The sequence below is a fragment of the Globicephala melas genome, chromosome 13 (genome assembly GCF_963455315.2).
Source record: "Globicephala melas chromosome 13, mGloMel1.2, whole genome shotgun sequence".
Classification (NCBI taxonomy): domain Eukaryota; kingdom Metazoa; phylum Chordata; class Mammalia; order Artiodactyla; family Delphinidae; genus Globicephala; species Globicephala melas.
In genome coordinates, this window is record NC_083326.1 from 25,500,881 (window position 1) to 25,520,416 (window position 19,536).

At 45.4% G+C, this 19,536-nt stretch overlaps 1 protein-coding gene across 1 annotated transcript; it reads left to right on the forward strand.

Annotated features, from left to right (window-relative positions):
* The first annotated feature begins 613 nt into the window (after positions 1-613).
* TIMM21 (translocase of inner mitochondrial membrane 21) lies at positions 614-8,047 on the forward strand. The gene is made up of 6 exons (XM_030868177.2): positions 614-1,200; positions 4,685-4,747; positions 4,843-4,940; positions 7,193-7,266; positions 7,353-7,458; positions 7,554-8,047. The coding sequence occupies exons 1-6, from the start codon at positions 900-902 to the stop codon at positions 7,647-7,649; spliced, it is 738 nt and encodes a 245-aa protein (XP_030724037.1). The 5' UTR covers positions 614-899; the 3' UTR covers positions 7,650-8,047.
* The last annotated feature ends 11,489 nt before the right edge of the window (positions 8,048-19,536 follow it).

Sequence of the window (19,536 nt, forward strand, 5' to 3'; positions counted from 1 at the left end):
ACGCCAGCGCGCGCCCCATGCGCGTGCGCAGAAGCGGGGCAGGGCCGAGGACAGTACCGCTTTTCCACGGGCTCCAGGGGCGGTTCTAGAAACTTCCGGGGCCCGGCTTCTACGCACGCCCGACGTGCTGACGCCGAGGACGCCTGGCGGCCCCGTGGGCTTTGTGGTGACTTTGTCCCTTCCCACCTGCTGGCTCTGGGGTAGTTTGCGCGGTTTCCTGTCTGGTTTCCTTAGGAAGAACAAACGCAAAGTCTACATCATCTGCCCATAAGGAATATGATAGCGACAATCAGAACGAGGATTTCTGTTTATAGGGGGATCTCTAGGGGTCGCAGGAACAAGCAGTTTATAATTGCTAAATTGACTTTTGCAAGTTCTATTTGAATTAGCGCCAGGGGCACAAACCCCGCCCACCACCAACACGGCCCCGCCTTCTTGTCGCGCCAGGTACTGCGGCGCGTGCGCAGGGGCCCGCGCAGGGGAGTCTGGGAGGCGGCGAGAGGTCAGCGCGCGCTCTGGTCGCCTTGCACTGTGGGAGATGTAGTCCTTGTGCCTTCCCCGCTGCGGCAACTCTGGGAGAAGTGACGCCCTCAAACTACTATTCCCAGGACTCCTAGGGGTTTCCCCGGTTGCTTTGCAAAGGCCTGACGGGGATGGGGTGAATGTCAGCATTGAAAGTAATCAAATCACTTTAATTCCAGTAAAAAGAGGGCCGAAGAGAAGGGAAGGAGAACATCAACTCTTTTCGGGAGATTTTATCTTGATTTACGTTGCTGGAGCCAGAATTATCGGTGTGAACGCGACGACTGGAGTCCGCGTCCGGCTGGGTGTGTGGTAGGTAGTGAAGGTTTACTCGTCACAGCTGGCATCTTCCCTAAGCGGAGCGGCTTTCCGGGAACATGATTTGTACTTTCCTACGAGCTGTACGGTGTACGGAGAAGCTGCACAGGTCCTCGGGGGAGCGGTTGTTTTTGGCACACTTTGTACTTAACAAAGCGTGCTTGAAGACTGAGCCCAATTGGAGATGGGAGCCGCAAGAGCAGAAGAAAACGGTGCGACCTAGGTGTCTTTTGGGAGTCACCCAGAAAACCATCTGGACGCAAGGACAGAGCCCGCAGAGAGCGAAGGAGGACGGCAGCAAACAAGTGTCTGTGCACGGAAGTCAGAGCGGGAAGACCGCCATCTCAACGTCACAGAAAGGTAAAAGGGAAGTCCCTGTAACGGTCAGTCTTTCAGCAAACGTGATGAGGGCTGCCAGTGCCCTTTTACACAAGTTCAGTGCTAAGAATAAACAGTTCACACAAATTAAAAGGTAGAACCGTTAAACACAGTTTAGAACCAGAGAATACAGGCCCACAATTTTCTTCACAGATCTGAACTCAGATTTGAAAGTTGGTTTTGATATAACTTTGCTGAATTATGTCTATAAATTTTTCTCAACTTTTCTTAGTTTGGTGACAGCTATATAAAACTTAACCATTGTTTAGAACTTTATAATAAACAAGTAGATTTCCCAGATGTTAGTTCATCTCATTTGAGCCTCAAATTTACTGTTTCAGACAGACATTAGTACTCATTAGTACGTATAAGGCATATTTCCCCAATTTCACACAACTAAAAATTGAATGCAGATTTTCCCAGTCTCAGTTTTCTGATATCCAGGACAACCACTCCTGTATCTTTAGTCTTTCAGAATAGCACTGCCTCTGGCATTCCCCCTTAGATGTGATACTGCTTTTGATTTACTATTTTGGTCAGTAAGAGGCAGTTTCACAGGCTTTCATTGGACTTTACCCATTATGGTAGCTTTTAATCTGCCTCAAGGGAACTAAAGTAGGGACTGTTGTTGCCAATTACTGAGAATGTCCATTCCAGTTATACGTTGGGAATCGGGGAAATGACTGCCAGGTAAGTCCATGGCCCAGCTGTGAACCTTTTACGAGCCAGGCTCTTTATTATACAGCCACCATACGTACATAACAGAGGGACCATAATGACTCCTTGAGGTATTGATGTCAGCTCAGACTCTGTCCAGCAGACCTTGAAGTGTTTGGGTGTCCCCCTTTTCCAGCATACAGTCACCAAGTGAATGGCCATAGGGCTCAGGTGAAGGACCAGGGGAATCACATATACTTGCTCAGTATAGAGGCTGGTCTTCCTTCAGTAAATGGATTCCAGGTCTGAAGACTGATTCACGTCCAGAAATTGAGCCGTTCATTATCATGGTTGTTCCCACCTGGCTTCAATGCCACGGCCGTCCCCATGGCGTCAGGGCGCTTTGTTCTGTAACGATGTGAAGTGTTTTCCAGGCCCTCCTACAGGACAGTCGGCTGGTGGATTTTGCCCTCGGTGTATTATACCCACTGTAGCGTGCCCATAGTTTGCCATGGCAGTTCTGTTATTTTTACTTCACTTAATGTGGATCACGCTCATCTTTGCAAGAGCGAACGTAGCCATGCACCAGCTCCCAGGCTGCTTGTCAGACTTGAGTTTTTGCTCAGAGAGTACTGCCCCTGTTGATCTCCTCTCACTTGTCCAGTTCTGTATTCTGTGACCCTTCACGCTGCCGTTAGGATACAGCCGGCTCTGCTGGTAGGGCTTCCAGCCCCTTTTGGGGATGGCCTGTTTCCTCTTTCCTCCCAGTTATGTTGTAACCTGGCCAGAGCACATGTCTCGCTAGATGGAAGCCCCCGCCAGGTCTTCAAGGAGGAAGAAGAGCTAGCCTTTAACTGGGAGGCATGAGCTGCTGCTTCACGCTAGAGGGTTCAGGAGAACCTGCGGACTCAAGATTCTGGAGTGCGTCAGCCTTGATACCCCCTTGCCAAGCTGCAGGCTCCCTTTCTTCCCAAGTCACGACCTTGGCCTTGGCACAAGAGACCTGGTGGGGTGAGAGTCCAGCCTCTCTGCTACTCTTTTGCCCTGGGCCTGGTCCTCAGCTTTTTCTGCCCTCTGGGTGCAACAAAGGAGTCTCCTGTTTTGCTGTGGAGGAGGCGTCTGACTTTCACACTTGACCTTCATTGGTGATCAGTTACCTCGTCCTCTCACTACCTTTCTCCAGCGCATTGGCAGCCCGCTACCACAGCCATCCAGTCCGAGTCCTTATAATTGCTTATTCCCCCTAAATTCCCAAAACGCAACACCCATCAGTGCACTCCCTCCCACCGGTGCTCCAGGCCACCAGCGGTGAGAGCCGCGGCAGTTGTGCGACCACTCCCTGCCGGGCCTCAGCTCCTCCTGCCACCAGGGACGAGTCATCGAGGCCAGCCAGTGGCCAGTGATCCAGCTCCAAAATCCCAGTTTGGAGCTGCTTCCTAGGACCACTCCTGTAGTCCCTTCATAGGGCGAATTCCAGGGAAGCAGACTCAGTGGGGTCTGTGGGCAGGAGGTTTGGGGGCCTCCTGTGGGGAGGCTGGGCTGGGCTGAGGGAGAAGCTGAAGCATGGGGCGTTTGCGATAGGGCCTCCGCCGGTCCTGCAGGAGCTCGGGGGCTGGGCTGGCCCTTGCAGTCCTCTCATCTCAAGGTGTGGGGCTTGGGCACCAGCCAGGCACTGGGTGTGGGGAGGGCCAGGGCCTTGGATGCAGGGATTCCGCCAGCCAGAAGCCATGTCAGCTCCCCGCACCGGGGGTGACGGGAGCCTCGGTCCTGCGGGAAGCACGTGGGTGGTCACCACAACACCCCTCATTGCAGAGACAGATGGCAGGAGGGGTTCTGTGTGAAAGTATACGGTCTGAAAGGGTCAAGAAGAGGAAGGTAGACGATGAGCAGCTTCTGCTGAAGAATAACATGATGCTTAAACTTCGAGAACGCGTGGGCTGAGTGATACTCGGTGCGGGCTTTGCACGTAGTACATACAGTCGATGTTTGTGGTTGAATAAACGGGGAAGAGCCTTCCCGAGAGCCTAAGCGAAGCAGCAGTGAGTGTGCCGGGCAGGAATCGGGAGCAAAGGTGTTGGGGCAAAGGCCTGATCTGGGTCACAGGGAACGTCGCGGCTCCTGACCAGCGCGGGGTGCCGTGTTCTCAGCGTGCCGCCGGGCTCACAGCGGGCAGTTACTGCTCATTAAGTGTGTTTTGTGACCTCGGTAGAGAATAGAATGAGATGGGTTATTTAAAAAAAAAAGAAAGTGCAGTATCTGTGCAGGTTCTTCATTTTCTAAAGCAGTTCGATTCACAAATCTGCCTGGCCAAGCAAAGTCCTGTTCTAAATTCAGTTCTGTTTTGTTGTTTCACAGCCAGCAGGGTGGCAGGCTGGGAAGGTCACTGACTGTTGAGGGTCGAGGCCCATTTTGACTGCAGCTGACAAAGCCAACAGGTCTCTTACTGTGTGAACAGCAGACCGTATCCAGTGGTGCCTAATCAAGGACTGTTGTTTCCACTCAGAGGGACTGGATCACTTGTTCAAAGAGTTTCCTCATCTTAGACAATAAGGAGGCATTAAAATCATAACGCTACCTAAAGTAAAGAATCGATTCCTAAGCCCTGCTCCCAGAATCCTGCCGCGGTTCTTTCAGAAAGTTTCTTCAGGTGGTCCTGATTCACAGAGATTTGACAATAGCTGCTCCAGAACATGTACCGACCCCCTCATTAGGTCCTGAGCCTACGTCTCACCTGCTAGAGATCCTGAAGCCAGAAGCATCCCTGCTGACGTCCGGCACACATGTAACCAGTGGTGTTTTCTCTTTACAGTGAAAGAAGCTGGAAGAGATTTTACCTATTTAATAGTGGTGCTTATTGGAATCACCATTACAGGTTGAAAACACAGCAAGTATAAAACCCCTGAATATCTTTTTCATTTTCCATTTGTCTCGCTCTCGCTTTGCTTGAGCTTTTTCTTTGATTTTCAGGTGGCTTGTTTTACACGATCTTCAGAGAACTCTTTTCTTCATCCAGTCCTAATAAGATATATGGGAAAGCCCTAGAAAAATGCAGATTAAATCCCGAGGTTAGTCCTCAAGATTGCGTTACACAGACTCTGATCAGGGAGAGAAATGTGGTGGTGGGAGGGGCAGGCAGAGGTCACGTGCTAGTTCTGAGACTAGTGGATTTATATAATAATAAAACCGTAGTGGTTGGATTGTGATTACGTTATTAGCTCTTTGTTCTGTACTTGAAATGCTTTGATTACGAGTAGCACCCAAAGGTCCATGCGGCGGTGTTTCCATCCTAAGGGTACAAGAGAGTCGTTGTACTAGTTGTCATCAATAATAAATGTTTAGAATATACCAGAGTATTAAACTCACTAGTCTTTTTAAAACCCTGATTCATGATCTTGTGATCATAATAGTAACTGTTGATGCTTATTGAGAGCACATTATGCACCAAGCACTCTGCTCAGTGTTGGAGCACATCGTCTTTATTGAGTCTCACAAGAACCACTTGTGTTGGGTGCTACTATTATCCTGTTTGCAGAAGGAAACTGATATTTAAAGAGATTAAGTAACTACACTAACATGACTGAACCGGTAAGAGGGAGAGCCAGAACCTCAATCCCAGTTTGGGTGATTCCACACTTAGGCTCTTAAGCACAGCCTGCCTGAGCCACGCCCTGGAGGATGCAGATGTGGAAAAGCCACCTCCATTCTTTTAAGGATCTCGTCCAGAGGAAGCTTCTCATAAGGCTTTCCAGTCACAGAGAGAAAGTGCATGTAGCCCGTGCAGTGCCAGATTTTACTCCTGGGTGGAAAACGTTGGCACTGAAACATCTTACTCATTGACATCTTAATTCTTGTACTTTGAAAGAAAGTGGCAGGTGGCATCATAAATATCAGGGCTGCTTCTCACACAGACCAGGGAGTAAATGTCAGAGAAACAGCCGTGAGGCCCCTGGGGAGGGGAAGCTTTGGAACCCGCAGATCCTCTCAGCATCCATGCCCTGCCCTGGGTTTCCCTGGGGCACCACCTCCAAATGCTCCATGAGTGTCTCTAATCTTGTCAGGGTGCAAACGGCAGGAGCTAAGGCCTCCGGCATCTTTCTTTTTCCTGGACTCAGGGCAGTCTGAGAACTGTGGAGGAGAAGGCAGAGGGGGAGGTGTCCCTCTGAGTAAGTTGAAACTCAGCAGGGAGTAAAGGAGGTTCCCATTAGAGTTATTGGGGGTCCTAATTACCCCTGACAAGAAACCCTTTACAGGGTCCAGAAATAAACACGAGCAGTAGCATAATTACATGTCAGGGTGCATCTCTAAGAAGAGAGGAAGAGTTGCTGTGTTATTCACAAACTCGGTCTTTCATAGATCTTCAGCATTTTGAACAAAACAGAACTTCACAGAATAAACACAGAGAGCGAGGTATTATTAAGGTCATAACTTAATTTGCCGCCTAAAAGAGCTCTATGAAGAATAATTAAACTTCAACAGTTCGATTTTGTTAGGATTTATTAGGGGCCTATTGTTTGCCAGGCACTTTGCTTGGTTGAGAAATAGAAAATACTTATGTTTTGATACAGACATGTTTAATCTATTAAATTATTTGAACAATCGTTTCAGCTACACAGTTCTTAAATACGTCTCATCTTACATATTAGTCTATATGTGCCTGAAAATTTTGATACTGAAGATGCCCAACAGACCAAATAAGAAAAATTTCCAGAGTTGAAGCAATATTTGTTTTAGTTTGATATCACATTTCTGTTTTTTTGAAAAGGTTCCGAAGTATTTGCATTTTAAATTCAGTAAAAATTACATTTACACTTCATTGTGAGTTCTCCCATTGGGAATAATGGATTCCTACCTCTAGATCTGGTTTGTTTTAAATAAATCATTACTTGTTTTTATTTGTGTATTTAATAACTAAAAAATTATTTTGATCTCATAGCTTTTAGTATTAGACCCCATTGGGTAAATTTCACTAAAAATGTTCAGACATTTAAATATTTGAACACTTTGTTACATCGTGTTTCTTTTTGTAAAAGGGGAGTGGAAACAGCTCCACTTCAGCCTAACTGTTCTGAAACTACAAGTAACACCATAAAGTTACCTATTTCATTCTCTGTGCATGAAAAGTTTGAGTGTTAATTATGGGATGATTTTTGCATAATAACTCTTTTCCCAGTTTTCTTATCATTGGAGATATCATTTTGAAAGAGTCCCAGGCTTTTTTTTTTTTTCTAAAATAAACCACTCAGTTTGTCAGAAAATATTTCCCTAGGAAGCTTAAAAAAAGTAGCCCTGACTGAGGAAGCGTCACCTTACTTTGCAGGTGCTAAGTGTCTTCGGCGAGCCCCTTAAAGGCTATGGGGAGATGACGAGACGTGGCAGAAGGCAGCATGTCAGGTACTGCAGGCGGCTTGGATTTGAGAGCTTGGGGTGATGTTTAAGTGGGAGGAATTCAGGCTTGTGTGTTTTCATTGTCTTGACAGTTTCATTGAATACGTAAAAGATGGGCTGAAACACATGCGTGTGAAATTCTACATCCAGGGCTCCGAGCCCGGGAAGCAAGGAACTGTGCATCTTGAAGTGAAAGAGGTGAGATCATGTGGGGATGGGGTTTCTTGGACGCAAACTCAACGTAAAGTGCCAAAGAGCAGGGCAGCACCTTGATACTCATTATTTTTTTCCAGAACCCAGAAAGCGGCGAATATGAATTTCAATATATATTTGTAGAACTTGAACCATATTCTAGAAGAACTATTGTCATTGAAGATAATCGATCTTAAGACAATTAAAAGAACAAGCAACCACGTGTTTCCTTACGGATGTGGAAAAATGCACATGAAGGCTCTGATCTTCACAGCCCTCTTCCAGAGTCTATTTCGAATAAAACAGGAAGGAGTGTAGCTCATAAAAGTGAAGGCAACTGGGTAGTTGTTGCATTTAGACAAACTGAATTAGAGGTTTTCTTGTACAGTGAAAAATCATGAAATAGAGCACACCTTATGTTAAATCATTGAATTGCTGATCATGAGCGGTGTTTCTGCTGTACTTAACATCATCTTTTATGATAAGAAATTTTTGTTATTAAAAATTTTACACCATGTAAATAAGAAAATAGAGGTATTTAATGCTTTTTCATGTTGTATAACTGTAAAAAGTCTGTGAAATAAAATTGAAACTAACAGAAAGATGTCAGAAGCAGCTTCCTTCCACATATTTTGGAATCTGACTTGAGAAACACTTGAAAATATTTGAGAAATATAGGGAACCAAGTGACACACTCTCCAAAATTATCATAGATAGGTGTACGCGTTGCATGTTTTTTATTTGTTGTTTTTCTGTTTTTTCTTTTTGCGGTACGTGGGCCTCTCACTGTTGCGGCCTCTCCCGTTGTGGGGCAGAGGCTCCGGATGCGCAGGCTCAGTGGCCATGGCTCACGGGCCCAGCCGCTCCGCGGCATGTGGGATCTTCCCGGACCGGGGCACGAACCCGCGTCCCCTGCATCGGCAGGTGGACTCTCAACCACTGCACCACCAGGGAAGCCCAACGTTGCATGGTTTTTAGTAATCTAGTTTGTCTCATGTTTCCCCCTCTGTGAGTTGGGTACTTGTGCACGGTAGGACACGTGCACGCTTTAAAGTTGGGTGGACCTGGGCTCTCACCAGGTGTGTGGGCCTCTGCAGGTACCTTAGTGTTATCAGACCTCGCTCCGTCCCATGTACCCGGAGCCAAGTACAGGATACGTAAGAGCAGAAACCTGGCAAGTTTGGGTGGAAGGATGATTTTTAAAATACTGTGGTATGCAATCTCAGTTACGGTCTTAATGGTTGTGTCCCTGCAAAATTCATATGTTGAAATTCTAAGCCCCAGGGGGCGGGGGGGGTGCTTTGGGAGGTGATTAGGTCATGAGGGTGGAGCCCTCGTGAATGGAATTGGTGTCCTATAAAAGGGACCCCACATTTTCTAATAAAACTTTTTTTGTTACGACCAAAAAAAAAAAAGGGACCCCACAGAACTCCTTCACCCCTCCCCCAAGTGAGGACACAGTAGGACTTCTGCAGCCTGGAAGAGGGCCTGAGTGTGTCCTTAGCCTAGTCTCAGCCTTAGAGTTTATCTACCTTATTACCCTAAATCCTCAAGCCTCCCCAGACTATGCATTAGTGTACAGATAGGTCAAAACCCTGTTTTCTGCTCTTCTCCACTAAAATAACATTGTGTTCTTTCAGTAGCCTAACTTGTATCTAATTTTACCATTTCGGCTACACCTTTTTCTCCTTCCTGCATACATTAGTTTTAATCCATCCCCTACTCCCTGTTCCCACCGCCCCTGTGTGCTGGGTGCTCCCAGAGGCCTTCGACCAGGAAGTTAGAATCGGCTTCCACACCAGTCTCTGCCCCTTGTCTCTCCCCAACTAATCTCCCTCCTCATGGCACAAGAGCCGCTTTCTAAACTCTGGTCTGATTGCGCCCTGTGCCCACTCACATCCTTCAGTGATTCCCAGATGCCCTGAAAACGGTAAATCCCGTCAGGTCCCAGTACTCTGCCTCAGTCCCTTCCCCCTGATCCCCCCTCCCCCAAGCCTAGTCCAGCCACCCTGGACCAGCTCAGACTCCACGGGGCCACTCCTTCAGACCCTTAAGTTACAAAGTTTCACTGGTAGGCTGTTTTAAGAAGGTTATGTGTGTTTTGCTACTAAACATTCTCAGGCACTTGGAATTTTCTTAATGCTTAATCAGGCCAGTTTTTGGCAGAGTAGGATTTTTCCTCCCCTCAGTGGCAGTTTCAAAAGCTTTCTACAGCATTCCATAAAATTCCTTGGGGTCACAAGGCATTATTTTTGCCCCATAATTATTGACAGTGCATTTACAGCACACAAAGAAGTAGACTGCCAAATCTCCTGCAGTCCCGGCCGTATGTCTGCAAAGCCAGAAACACCTCTTTTTTTTTGCGGTACGCGGGCCTCTCACTGTTGTGGCCTCTCCCGTTGTGGAGCACAGGCTCTGGACGCGCAGGCTCAGCGGCCATGGCTCACGGGCCCAGCCGCTCCGCGGCATGTGGGGTCCTCCCGGACCAGGGCATGAACCTGTGTCCCCTGCATCGGCAGGCGGACTCTCAACCACTGCGCCACCAGTGAAGCCCACCAGAAGCACCTCTTGCCAGACATTCTCTCCTTAGGTTCTCACAGGTGTAGGGGGCTGACTAGGGGCTCTAGTTTTACTGATGGGGAACATGGGGCTTTATTATTCGTTGGGAACCAGAAATAGGATTTCTCACTCATCCATTCAACCTTTTAGAGTCTTTTAACACCTGCTGGGTCCACCTGATGCAGAACAAGAGCGAGGGGTCGCTACCCACTAGGGGATTGGGACCAACCTCTTCTGATTCCCACTTTGTTTCACCTTCCTTTGCGCCTCCCAGACCCTCATAGTATCTCAGAAAAGACATATACACTATATGCCAACCAAAGCAGGAGACAGTGACAGTAGAGGGAGCACGGCTAGGGAAATGGTCCAAGCGAAGGTCATGGGGCTGGCGAACACTGGACTCATCATACGAGAAAAGTCAGGACGAGACCTCCAGGAACAGGAAGCCTGGGGCCAAATCACGCTCCACCCACTGAACCGCGTAATCCGGGATGAACTCACCCCCTCAAGATCCTCAACTTATTCACACCTTGGGCCTTATAGGGTAATGTTCACAATGTGGACTTATCTTCCGGGGCCCAGCATTCAGGAGCAGCCAAGAGCATCTGCTACAGCAGCAAGGGGCTCGAGCTCATCCACTCTGTGTGACCTCGGAGCCTGGGATACGGACGGGTTGGTCTGACTCACGTCCTAAGCGTAACCCGATGCTGCCTTTCCCATTTCTTTACCTCTTTGCAATTCAGTTTCCTCGTCTCTCAAATGAGGACAGTAATAGCACCTCGTAAGGTTTTTATAAGGATCCCATGTGCTGGTGCGGAAGGCACGTCCTCAGCAGCTGGCAGCTGGTTAGACTGCAGCTATTGGAGGATCTCGTCTTCCCTTTAGGTTTAGATGGTAGACAGAGGAGGTACCATTTTCATTTTTGTACCGTCAGTTCTTAGAGTATTTCGATGATAGTAGGTTTTCAAAAGTTCTATTAAAACTAAGCCTTAGGGCTTCCCTGGTGGCGCAGTGGTTGAGAGTCCGCCTGCCGATGCAGGGGACGCGGGTTCGTGCCCTGGTCCGGGAAGATCCCACATGCCGCCGAGCGGCTGGGCCCGTGAGCCATGGCCGCGGAGCCTGTGCTCCACAACAGAAGAGGCCACAGTGAGAGGCCCGTGTACTGCAAAAAAACAAAACAAACAAACAAAAAAAACACTAAGCCTTAGAAGCATCTATAGATACCTCTAAAACAGGCAACACAGTTCTCAGAGGGTGACTTTAAAAGCTGCTGAAGTCCTAGTATGCCAGCTCTAAGAAACAAGACTGCAAAAATTATGGCTGCAGTCTTGTCACAGTCCAGAGCATTCCTGCACCAGTAAAACAAAATAACAACCAAAATAACATAAATCTAATGCCTTTAAAAGATTGAAATTCCTCTAGGAGCAGGGTTGGAAAAAGGAAAACATACATTCCTCTTCAGAACACACACACACACCAGCAAAAGATGGTTCATGGAACAACCAACTTGTAAAACCACCTACTTCATAATATGATAAAACAAAAATGCAAAGAAAAGAAAGTAATATTTTGATCAAATAGTTAGTAGAGCCACAGTAAATGCTTTGATTCATGTCTATTGATTTGACCCTAAAGTGTTTTGTGCACTTCTAGAAAAGAACGTTTTTGTGATCAAACATTTCTTTGCAGTGAAAATTGTGTAACTATTTACTCAAAAACTCCAACATAAGCAGCTCAGAATAACCATTGGCATTAACCAGACTCGTTGGATATTCTGCAATTATCCACGGACTGTGCAAGGTGGCATCCCAGGGCCACCCCTCTTCTTACCACAAGGCATGTGATGCTGCCAGCAGTCAGTGATTTACACAGAGCTTGTAAGGAAGGTGCCCCCCATCTCCCCTGACACCCAGACAACTTGCGGAGGTCCTCTGTCCCTCTTCCACCAACATCCCATCTCCAAATCCCCCAACCAACCTAGAAAAAATTAGTCAGTGCTTCTAGTTTACAACCATCATACTAATAAGATCTCTGGTAAATTATAAAATGCCTCTCCTTCTCCTCTTTCTGTCCTCTCCCCTTCTTCATGGAATTAATGGCAAACTTTTGTTAAAAACAGTTAACAGGGGACTTCCCTGGTGGCGCAGGGGTTAAGAATACACCTGCCAATGCAGGGGACACGAGTTCGAGCCCTGGTCCGGGAAGATCCCACATGCCACATGCCGCAGAGCAACTAAGCCCGTGCACCACAACTACTGAGCCTGTGCTCTAGAGCCCGCGAGTCACAGCTACTGAAGCCGTGAGCCACAACTACTGAAGCCCGTGCACCTAGAGCCCGTGCTCCACAACAAGAGAAGCCACCGCAATGAGAAGCCCGCGCACCACAACTAGAGAAAGCCGGCACGCGGCGATGAAGACCCAACGCAGCTAAAATTAATTAATTAATTTAAATTAATAATTAAAATAATTTATTAATTAAATTAATTTATTTTTTAAAAAACAGTTAACAATGCAAAGACCTCATGAGATGTTTAACATGTGTCATTTCCATTGATTAAGATCTGAGCCATTATGAACATAGATGCAAAAATCCTCAACAAAATACTAGCAAACAGAATCCAACAGCACATTAAAAGGATCATACACCATGATCAAGTGGGGTTTATTCCAGGAATGCAAGGATTCTTCAATATACGCAAATCTATCAATGTGATAAACCATATTAACAAATTGAAGGAGAAAAACCATATGATCATCTCAATAGATGCAGAGAAAGCTTTTGACAAAATTCAACACCCATTTATGATAAAAACCCTGCAGAAAGTAGGCATAGAGGGAACTTTCCTCAACATAATAAAGGCCATATATGACAAGCCCACAGCAAACATCATCCTCAATGGTGAAAAACTGAAACCATTTCCACTAAGATCAGGAACAAGACAAGAGTGCCCACTCTCACCACCCTTATTCAACATAGTTTTGGAAGTTTTAGCCACAGCAATCAGAGAAGAGAAGGAAATAAAAGGAATCCAAATCGGAAAAGAAGAAGTAAAGCTGTCACTGTTTGCAGATGACATGATCCTATACATAGAGAATCCTAAAGATGCTACCAAAAAACTACTAGAGCTAATCAATGAATTTGGTAAAGTGGCAGGATACAAAATTAATGCACAGAAATCTCTGGCATTCCTATATACTAATGATGAAAAATCTGAAAGTGAAATCAAGAAAACACTCCCATTTACCATTGCAACAAAAAGAATAAAATATCTAGGAATAAACCTACCTAAGGAGACAAAAGACATGTATGCAGAAAATTATAAGACACTGATGAAAGAAATTAAAGATGATACAAATAGATGGAGACATATACCATGTTCTTGGATTGGAAGAATCAACATTGTGAAAATGACTCTACTACCCAAAGCAATCTATAGATTCAATGCAATCCCTATCAAACTACCACTGGCATTTTTCACAGAACTAGAACAAAAAATTTCGCAATTTGTATGGAAACACAAAAGACCCCGAATAGCCAAAGCAATCTTGAGAACAAAAAAAGGAACTGGAGGAATCAGGCTCCCTGACTTCAGACTATACTACAAAGCTACAGTTATCAAGACGGTATGGTACTGGCACAAAAACAGAAAGATAGATCAATGGAACAGGATGGAAAGCCCAGAGATAAACCCATGCACATATGGACACCTTATCTTTGATAAAGGTGGCAGGAATGTACAGTGGAGAAAGGACAGCCTCTTCAATAAGTGGTGCTGGGAAAACTGGACAGGTACATGTAAAAGTATGAGATTAGATCACTACCTAACACCATACACAAAAATAAGCTCAAAATGGATTAAAGACCTAAATATAAGGCCAGAAACTATCAAACTCTTAGAGGAAAACATAGGCAGAACACTCTATGACATAAATCACAGCAAGATTCTTTCTGACCCACCTCCTAGAGTAATGGAAATAAAAACAAAAATAAACAAATGGGACCTAATGAAACTTCAAAGCTTTTGCACAGCAAAGGAAACCACAAACAAGACCAAAAGACAACCCTCAGAATGGGAGAAAATATTTGTAAATGAAGCAACCGACAAAGGATTAATCTCCAAAATTTACAAGCAGCTCATGCAGCTCAGTAACAAAAAAACAAACAACCCAATCCAAAAATGGGCAGAAGACCTAAATAGACATTTTTCCAAAGAAGATATACAGACTGCCAACAAACACATGAAAGAATGCTCAACATCATTAATCATTAGAGAAATGCAAATCAAAACTACAATGAGATATCATCTCACACCAGTCAGAATGGCCATCATCAAAAAATCTAGAAACAATAAATGCTGGAGAGGGTGTGGAGAAAAGGGAACCCTCTTGCACTGCTGGTGGGAATGTGAATTGGTTCAGCCACTATGGAGAACAGTATGGAGGTTCCTTAAAAAACTACAAATAGAACTACCATATGACCCAGCAATCCCACTACTGGGCATATACCCTGAGAAAACCGAAATTCAAAAAGAGTCATGTACCAAAATGTTCATTGCAGCTCTATTTACAATAGCCCGGAGATGGAAACAACCTAAGTGCCCATCATCGGATGAATGGATAAAGAAGATGTGGCACATATATACAATGGAATATTACTCAGCCATAAAAAGAAACGAAATGGAGCTATTTGTAATGAGGTGGATAGACCTAGAGTCTGTCATACAGAGTGAAGTAAGTCAGAAAGAAAAAGACAAATACCGTATGCTAACACATATATATGGAATTTAAGAAAAAAAAATGTCATGAAGAACCTAGGGGTAAGGGAGGAATAAAGACGCAGACCTCCTAGAGAACGAACTTGAGGTTATGGGGAGGGGGAAGGGTGAGCTGTGACGGGGCGAGAGAGAGTCATGGACATATACACACTAACAAACGTAGTAAGGTAGATAGCTAGTGGGAAGCAGCCGCATGGCACAGGGATATTGACTCGGTGTTTTGTGACAGCCTGGAGGGGTGGGATAGGGAGGGTGGGAGGGAGGGAGACGGAAGAGGGAAGAGATATGGGAACATATGTATATGTATAACTGATTCACTTTGTTATAAAGCAGAAACTAACACACCATTGTAAAGCAATTATACCCCAATAAAGATGTTAAAAAAAAAAAAAAAAAGATCTGAGCCATTTAAAAAATAATAATAAAAGGAAGCATGCCAAAACGAAAAGTTAGTTGAAAAGGTCAAATTCCTTAGCTGGAGAATCCTGACTTTACTGCAGGCAATCGGTATCAATCGGGGCATGTATTGCTCACGTTGTATTTGATAGGTGTTGTAGCATCGAATTACGGGAAGGAGGCAGCACAACAATGAAGAGAAGAATCAAATGACTTGTCAGTAATGACGCTTCAGTCCAGGGGAGCCTCGTTTATGAGAACCCACTGTTCACATTCACGTACTGTTCCTGCCACATGAGAACGTGGCAATGGGAATGTTCATTTATTTAAGCAAAACTGTCAGCACTGTTTCAGAGAGAAGTAAACAGTATAAAACAAATGTGTACTGAGCGAGGCACATGGCTTTCTGCCTACAGAGGAGACACTAAAGGGCCATGTACTGACTTCACAAGGACCCAAACAGGCACAGACGATGAAAACCAGCTATTATGTTTTCCCAAGAAGCCACTGTGTGTGATGGGCTGCCAGTAAATGCTGCCAATTTTGTTTAGAAACGATTCAGATAAAAACCATAAACCTATTAAGCTAAGTGTCACAGTCATTGGTATCCATTGTATTTAACCTACACTTGTACAAAATGGACATAATACATAAAAATAATACGTCATTTCAAGTAGTTTCAAATAATTGGATTGTAATAGGCTTATTGTTTTTCATGTCAGAGTTATAAAAATGTTAATTTTTGTCTTTATCGAGCATGACGGCATCATTTGTTTGTATTATTATTAATACTGATGTATTTTATTTCTAATTTATGTAACCGGGGCATGCCAATGCATGTGCCCAGCTTCTCATTAGTGATGCCACCTGGCAGCTACCACTCTTGCAGGGCTCGCCTTACGCTCTAACAGTGGGGGACAGGAGTGCTGCCCGTGGCCTGATTGCTTCCGGCCTTTGAAGCATTCTTGATTTGGTTCCTGTGGTTGTAGCCCCGAGGATGTGTTCTAAGTGGGCTGCTGACACTCCTCCTATACAAAGGGCACCTGCAGACTTCTAGAGGCTGGACTAGAGATTCGGGATTCCAGGGAGGGAAGCACACAGGGGCCACACGCTCCAATAACCAGGCGACTTCGCACAGAAGCTCGTGCCCTGGGGATATGGCAGGATGCAGTCTCTAACTCTCGTTTAAAACCCATCAAGCCTCAGTTTCCCCCACATTCTTCCTCAGTGTGTCCCCTTCTCTCCATCACTCTCCGACTCTCTGTCTCTATTCTCTCCAGCCTCCCTCCTCCCTCCTCCATTTCTCCATCTTCTCCCTATTTGCTCCTTAACAGACTGTAATAAAGACTTACAAACATCTATGTTCCTTCTTCCTGATTTAAATTGGGCAAGATAGATCTTGTGGGTGTCACTGGATCAGGAGAGGTGAGGATGTGTCTCACCAATTGGAAGAAGCATAGAATTAGAAATGTGTCATTTCATTAAGTCAGTTAAGTGACACCGAGAATCCCACCGATCTTGCTAACGATCTTGCACCAGGACCCCATTTTATTCTCAAAGCAGCTGCTCAAAATTTTGTTTTCTTATTTGCAGTGAATAGGTCCAAGGTCTCAATCTACTTTTCTTAAAAAGCTATTTCGTTTTATGATCAAGCATTTGGGCTCTGGACTCAGAAAATCTTAACTGAGTTAAAGTCCCAATTTTGCCCACCATTGTGTGATACGTAATTTACTTCTCTGTAAAATGGAATAATAATAGTGCCTATCTCACAATTTCTTTTGATAATTATGTGTAAAGTGCTTAGAAAACACCTAGGAAGAAACATATCAAGAAGCACACAAGATGGACTTCCCTGGTGGCTCAGTGGTTGAGAGTCCGCCTGCCGATGCAGGGGACACGAGTTCGTGCTGCGGTCCGGGAAGATCCCACATGCCACGGAGCGGCTGTGCCCGTGAGGCATGGCCGCTAAGCCTGCGCGTCCGGAGCCTGTGCTCCGCAACGGGAGAGGCCACAACAGTGAGAGGCCCGCGTACCGCAAAAAAAAAAAAAAAAAAGAAGCAGCACACAAGAACTTCATAAAGAACAATTTAACGTTCTACTGAAGGAGATTAAAAGAAAAATACTTGAATAAAGGAAAAGGCATCCTCTATTTTGAGGACAACATATGAATTCATTAGTATAGATCATCTCACTGTGCCTGCACATACTAAACACTCAGTAAGTGAAAGAAACATTGAGATCAAGAGTGACAAACCCCCACAGTCCCAACTAGCCCTGTAGCAAGCGCCAGCATGTAGAAACAAAAATGTAAACAAAGGATTGAAAACTAAAGCAGACAGATGGCAAATAAGCATATGAAAAGATGCTCCACATCCTATGTCATCAGAGAAATTCAAATTAAAAACAAATTGAGACACCACTTCACACCTAATAGAATGGCCAAAACGCAGAACACTGACAACACCAAATGCTGGCGAGGCTGTGGAGCAACGGGAACTCCATTCATTGCTGGTGGGAACGCACAAGCGTGCAGCCACTTTGGAAGGCAGTTTGGCGGTTTCTTACAAAACTAACCTCTTACAAAACGTATTCTTACCACACAATTCAGCCATCACGTTTGGCATTTACCCAAAGGAGTTGAAAATTTATGTCCACACAAAAACTTGCCCACAGATGTTTACAGCAGCTTTATTCATAATTGCCAAAACGTGGGCATCCTTGTCTTGTTCCTGATCTTAGAAGAAATGCTTTAAGCATTTCACCGTTGAGTATGATGTTAGTTATGGGTTTGTCAAATATGGTCTTTATTATGTTGAGGTAGGTTCCCTCTATGCCCACTTTCTGGAGAGTTTTTATCATAAATGGATGTTGAATTTTATCAAAAGCTTTTTCTGCATCTATTGAGATGATCATATAGTTTTTCTCCTTCAATTTGTTAACATGGTGTATCACAATGATTTGCATATACTGAAAAATCCTTGCATCCCTAGGATAAATCCCACTTGATCATGGTGTATGATCCTTTAATGTATTGTTGGATTTGGTTTGCTAATATTTGGTTGAGGATTTTTGCGTCCATGTTCATCAGTGATACTGGCCTGTAATTTTCCTTCCTGTGTGGTATCTTTGTCTGGTTTTGGTATCAGGGTAATGGCAGCCTCAAAGAATGAGTTCGGAAGTGTTCTTTCCTCTGCAATTTTTTGGAAGCAACCAAGATGTCCTTTAGTAGGTGAATGGATAAGTAAACTGCGGTACATCCAGACAACGGCTTATCAGTCAGCACGAAAACGAAATGAGCTATCCAGCCATGAAAAGACATGGAGGAGCCTTAAATGCGTCTTACGAAGTGAAAGAAGACAATCTGAAAAGACTCCATACTTTATGATTTCAACTGTATAATATTCTGGAAAAGGCAAAACTATAGAGACAATAAAAAGAGTGGTTGCCGGGGTTGAGGGGGTGAGTTGGGGGGCGGTTTACGGCAGGCACGGGGGATGAATAGGTGCAACACAGGATTTTTAGGGCAGTGAAAATACTCCACAGGGTACTGTGATGGACACATGTCATCATACATTTCTCCAAGCTTACAGAATCTACTCCAAATAAACACTAATGAGAACTACACCCTTTGGGAGATAAGGATGTGTTACTGTGGGTCCATCAGTTGTGACAAATGTACCATCTGCTGGGGGTGTCGATAACAGGGGAGGCTGTACCCTGCGTGGGGACAGGGGTTTGTGGAATATCTCTGCACCTTCCCCTCTACTTTACTATGAACTTAAAACTGCTCTAAAAAAGTAAAGAGTTGATTTTTAAAATAAAGCAGAAAAATGTCAAAAATAGAGAAGTCAAATTCTGAGGAACTAAAGAAAGGAAGAGCATCTGTTAGGGGGTGGCATTGCAATAGACACCTTTTTCATGAGCCGAGCCCAGCGGGGCATGAAGTGACCAGGGGCTGTCGGCCATCAGAGGGCTGAACCGTAAGGTCCCTGGAGGGAAGCAGCTGAAGGTGGGGTAGGAATGTCTGCGGGGTCCCGCCTTAGCTGAGGGTCGGGTCTGCATGAAGGATGCGCAGCGGCGAAGCTCTCGTTCTCCCTGCCGCCTCCTCTCGGCCCTTCCACGCCCCCCCGAGCTCCCCTTTCCTTCCCTCCGCTGCACGCCCTCTCCCGTCCCCCCTGCCCCTGAGCCTCTCTTTGGTTCTCAGCTCTGCCACTGCTCTGCCTTCCCCTCACAGCCCAGCGCTGCGGCCCCAGGGTTGGTCTCCCAGGTGCCCCCTGTCGCCCTGCCCGAACCTTGCCCCATCTCCAAGCCTGCTGTCCTGTTTCTTTTGCCTCCCAGAAGCCTCCCCGGGGCC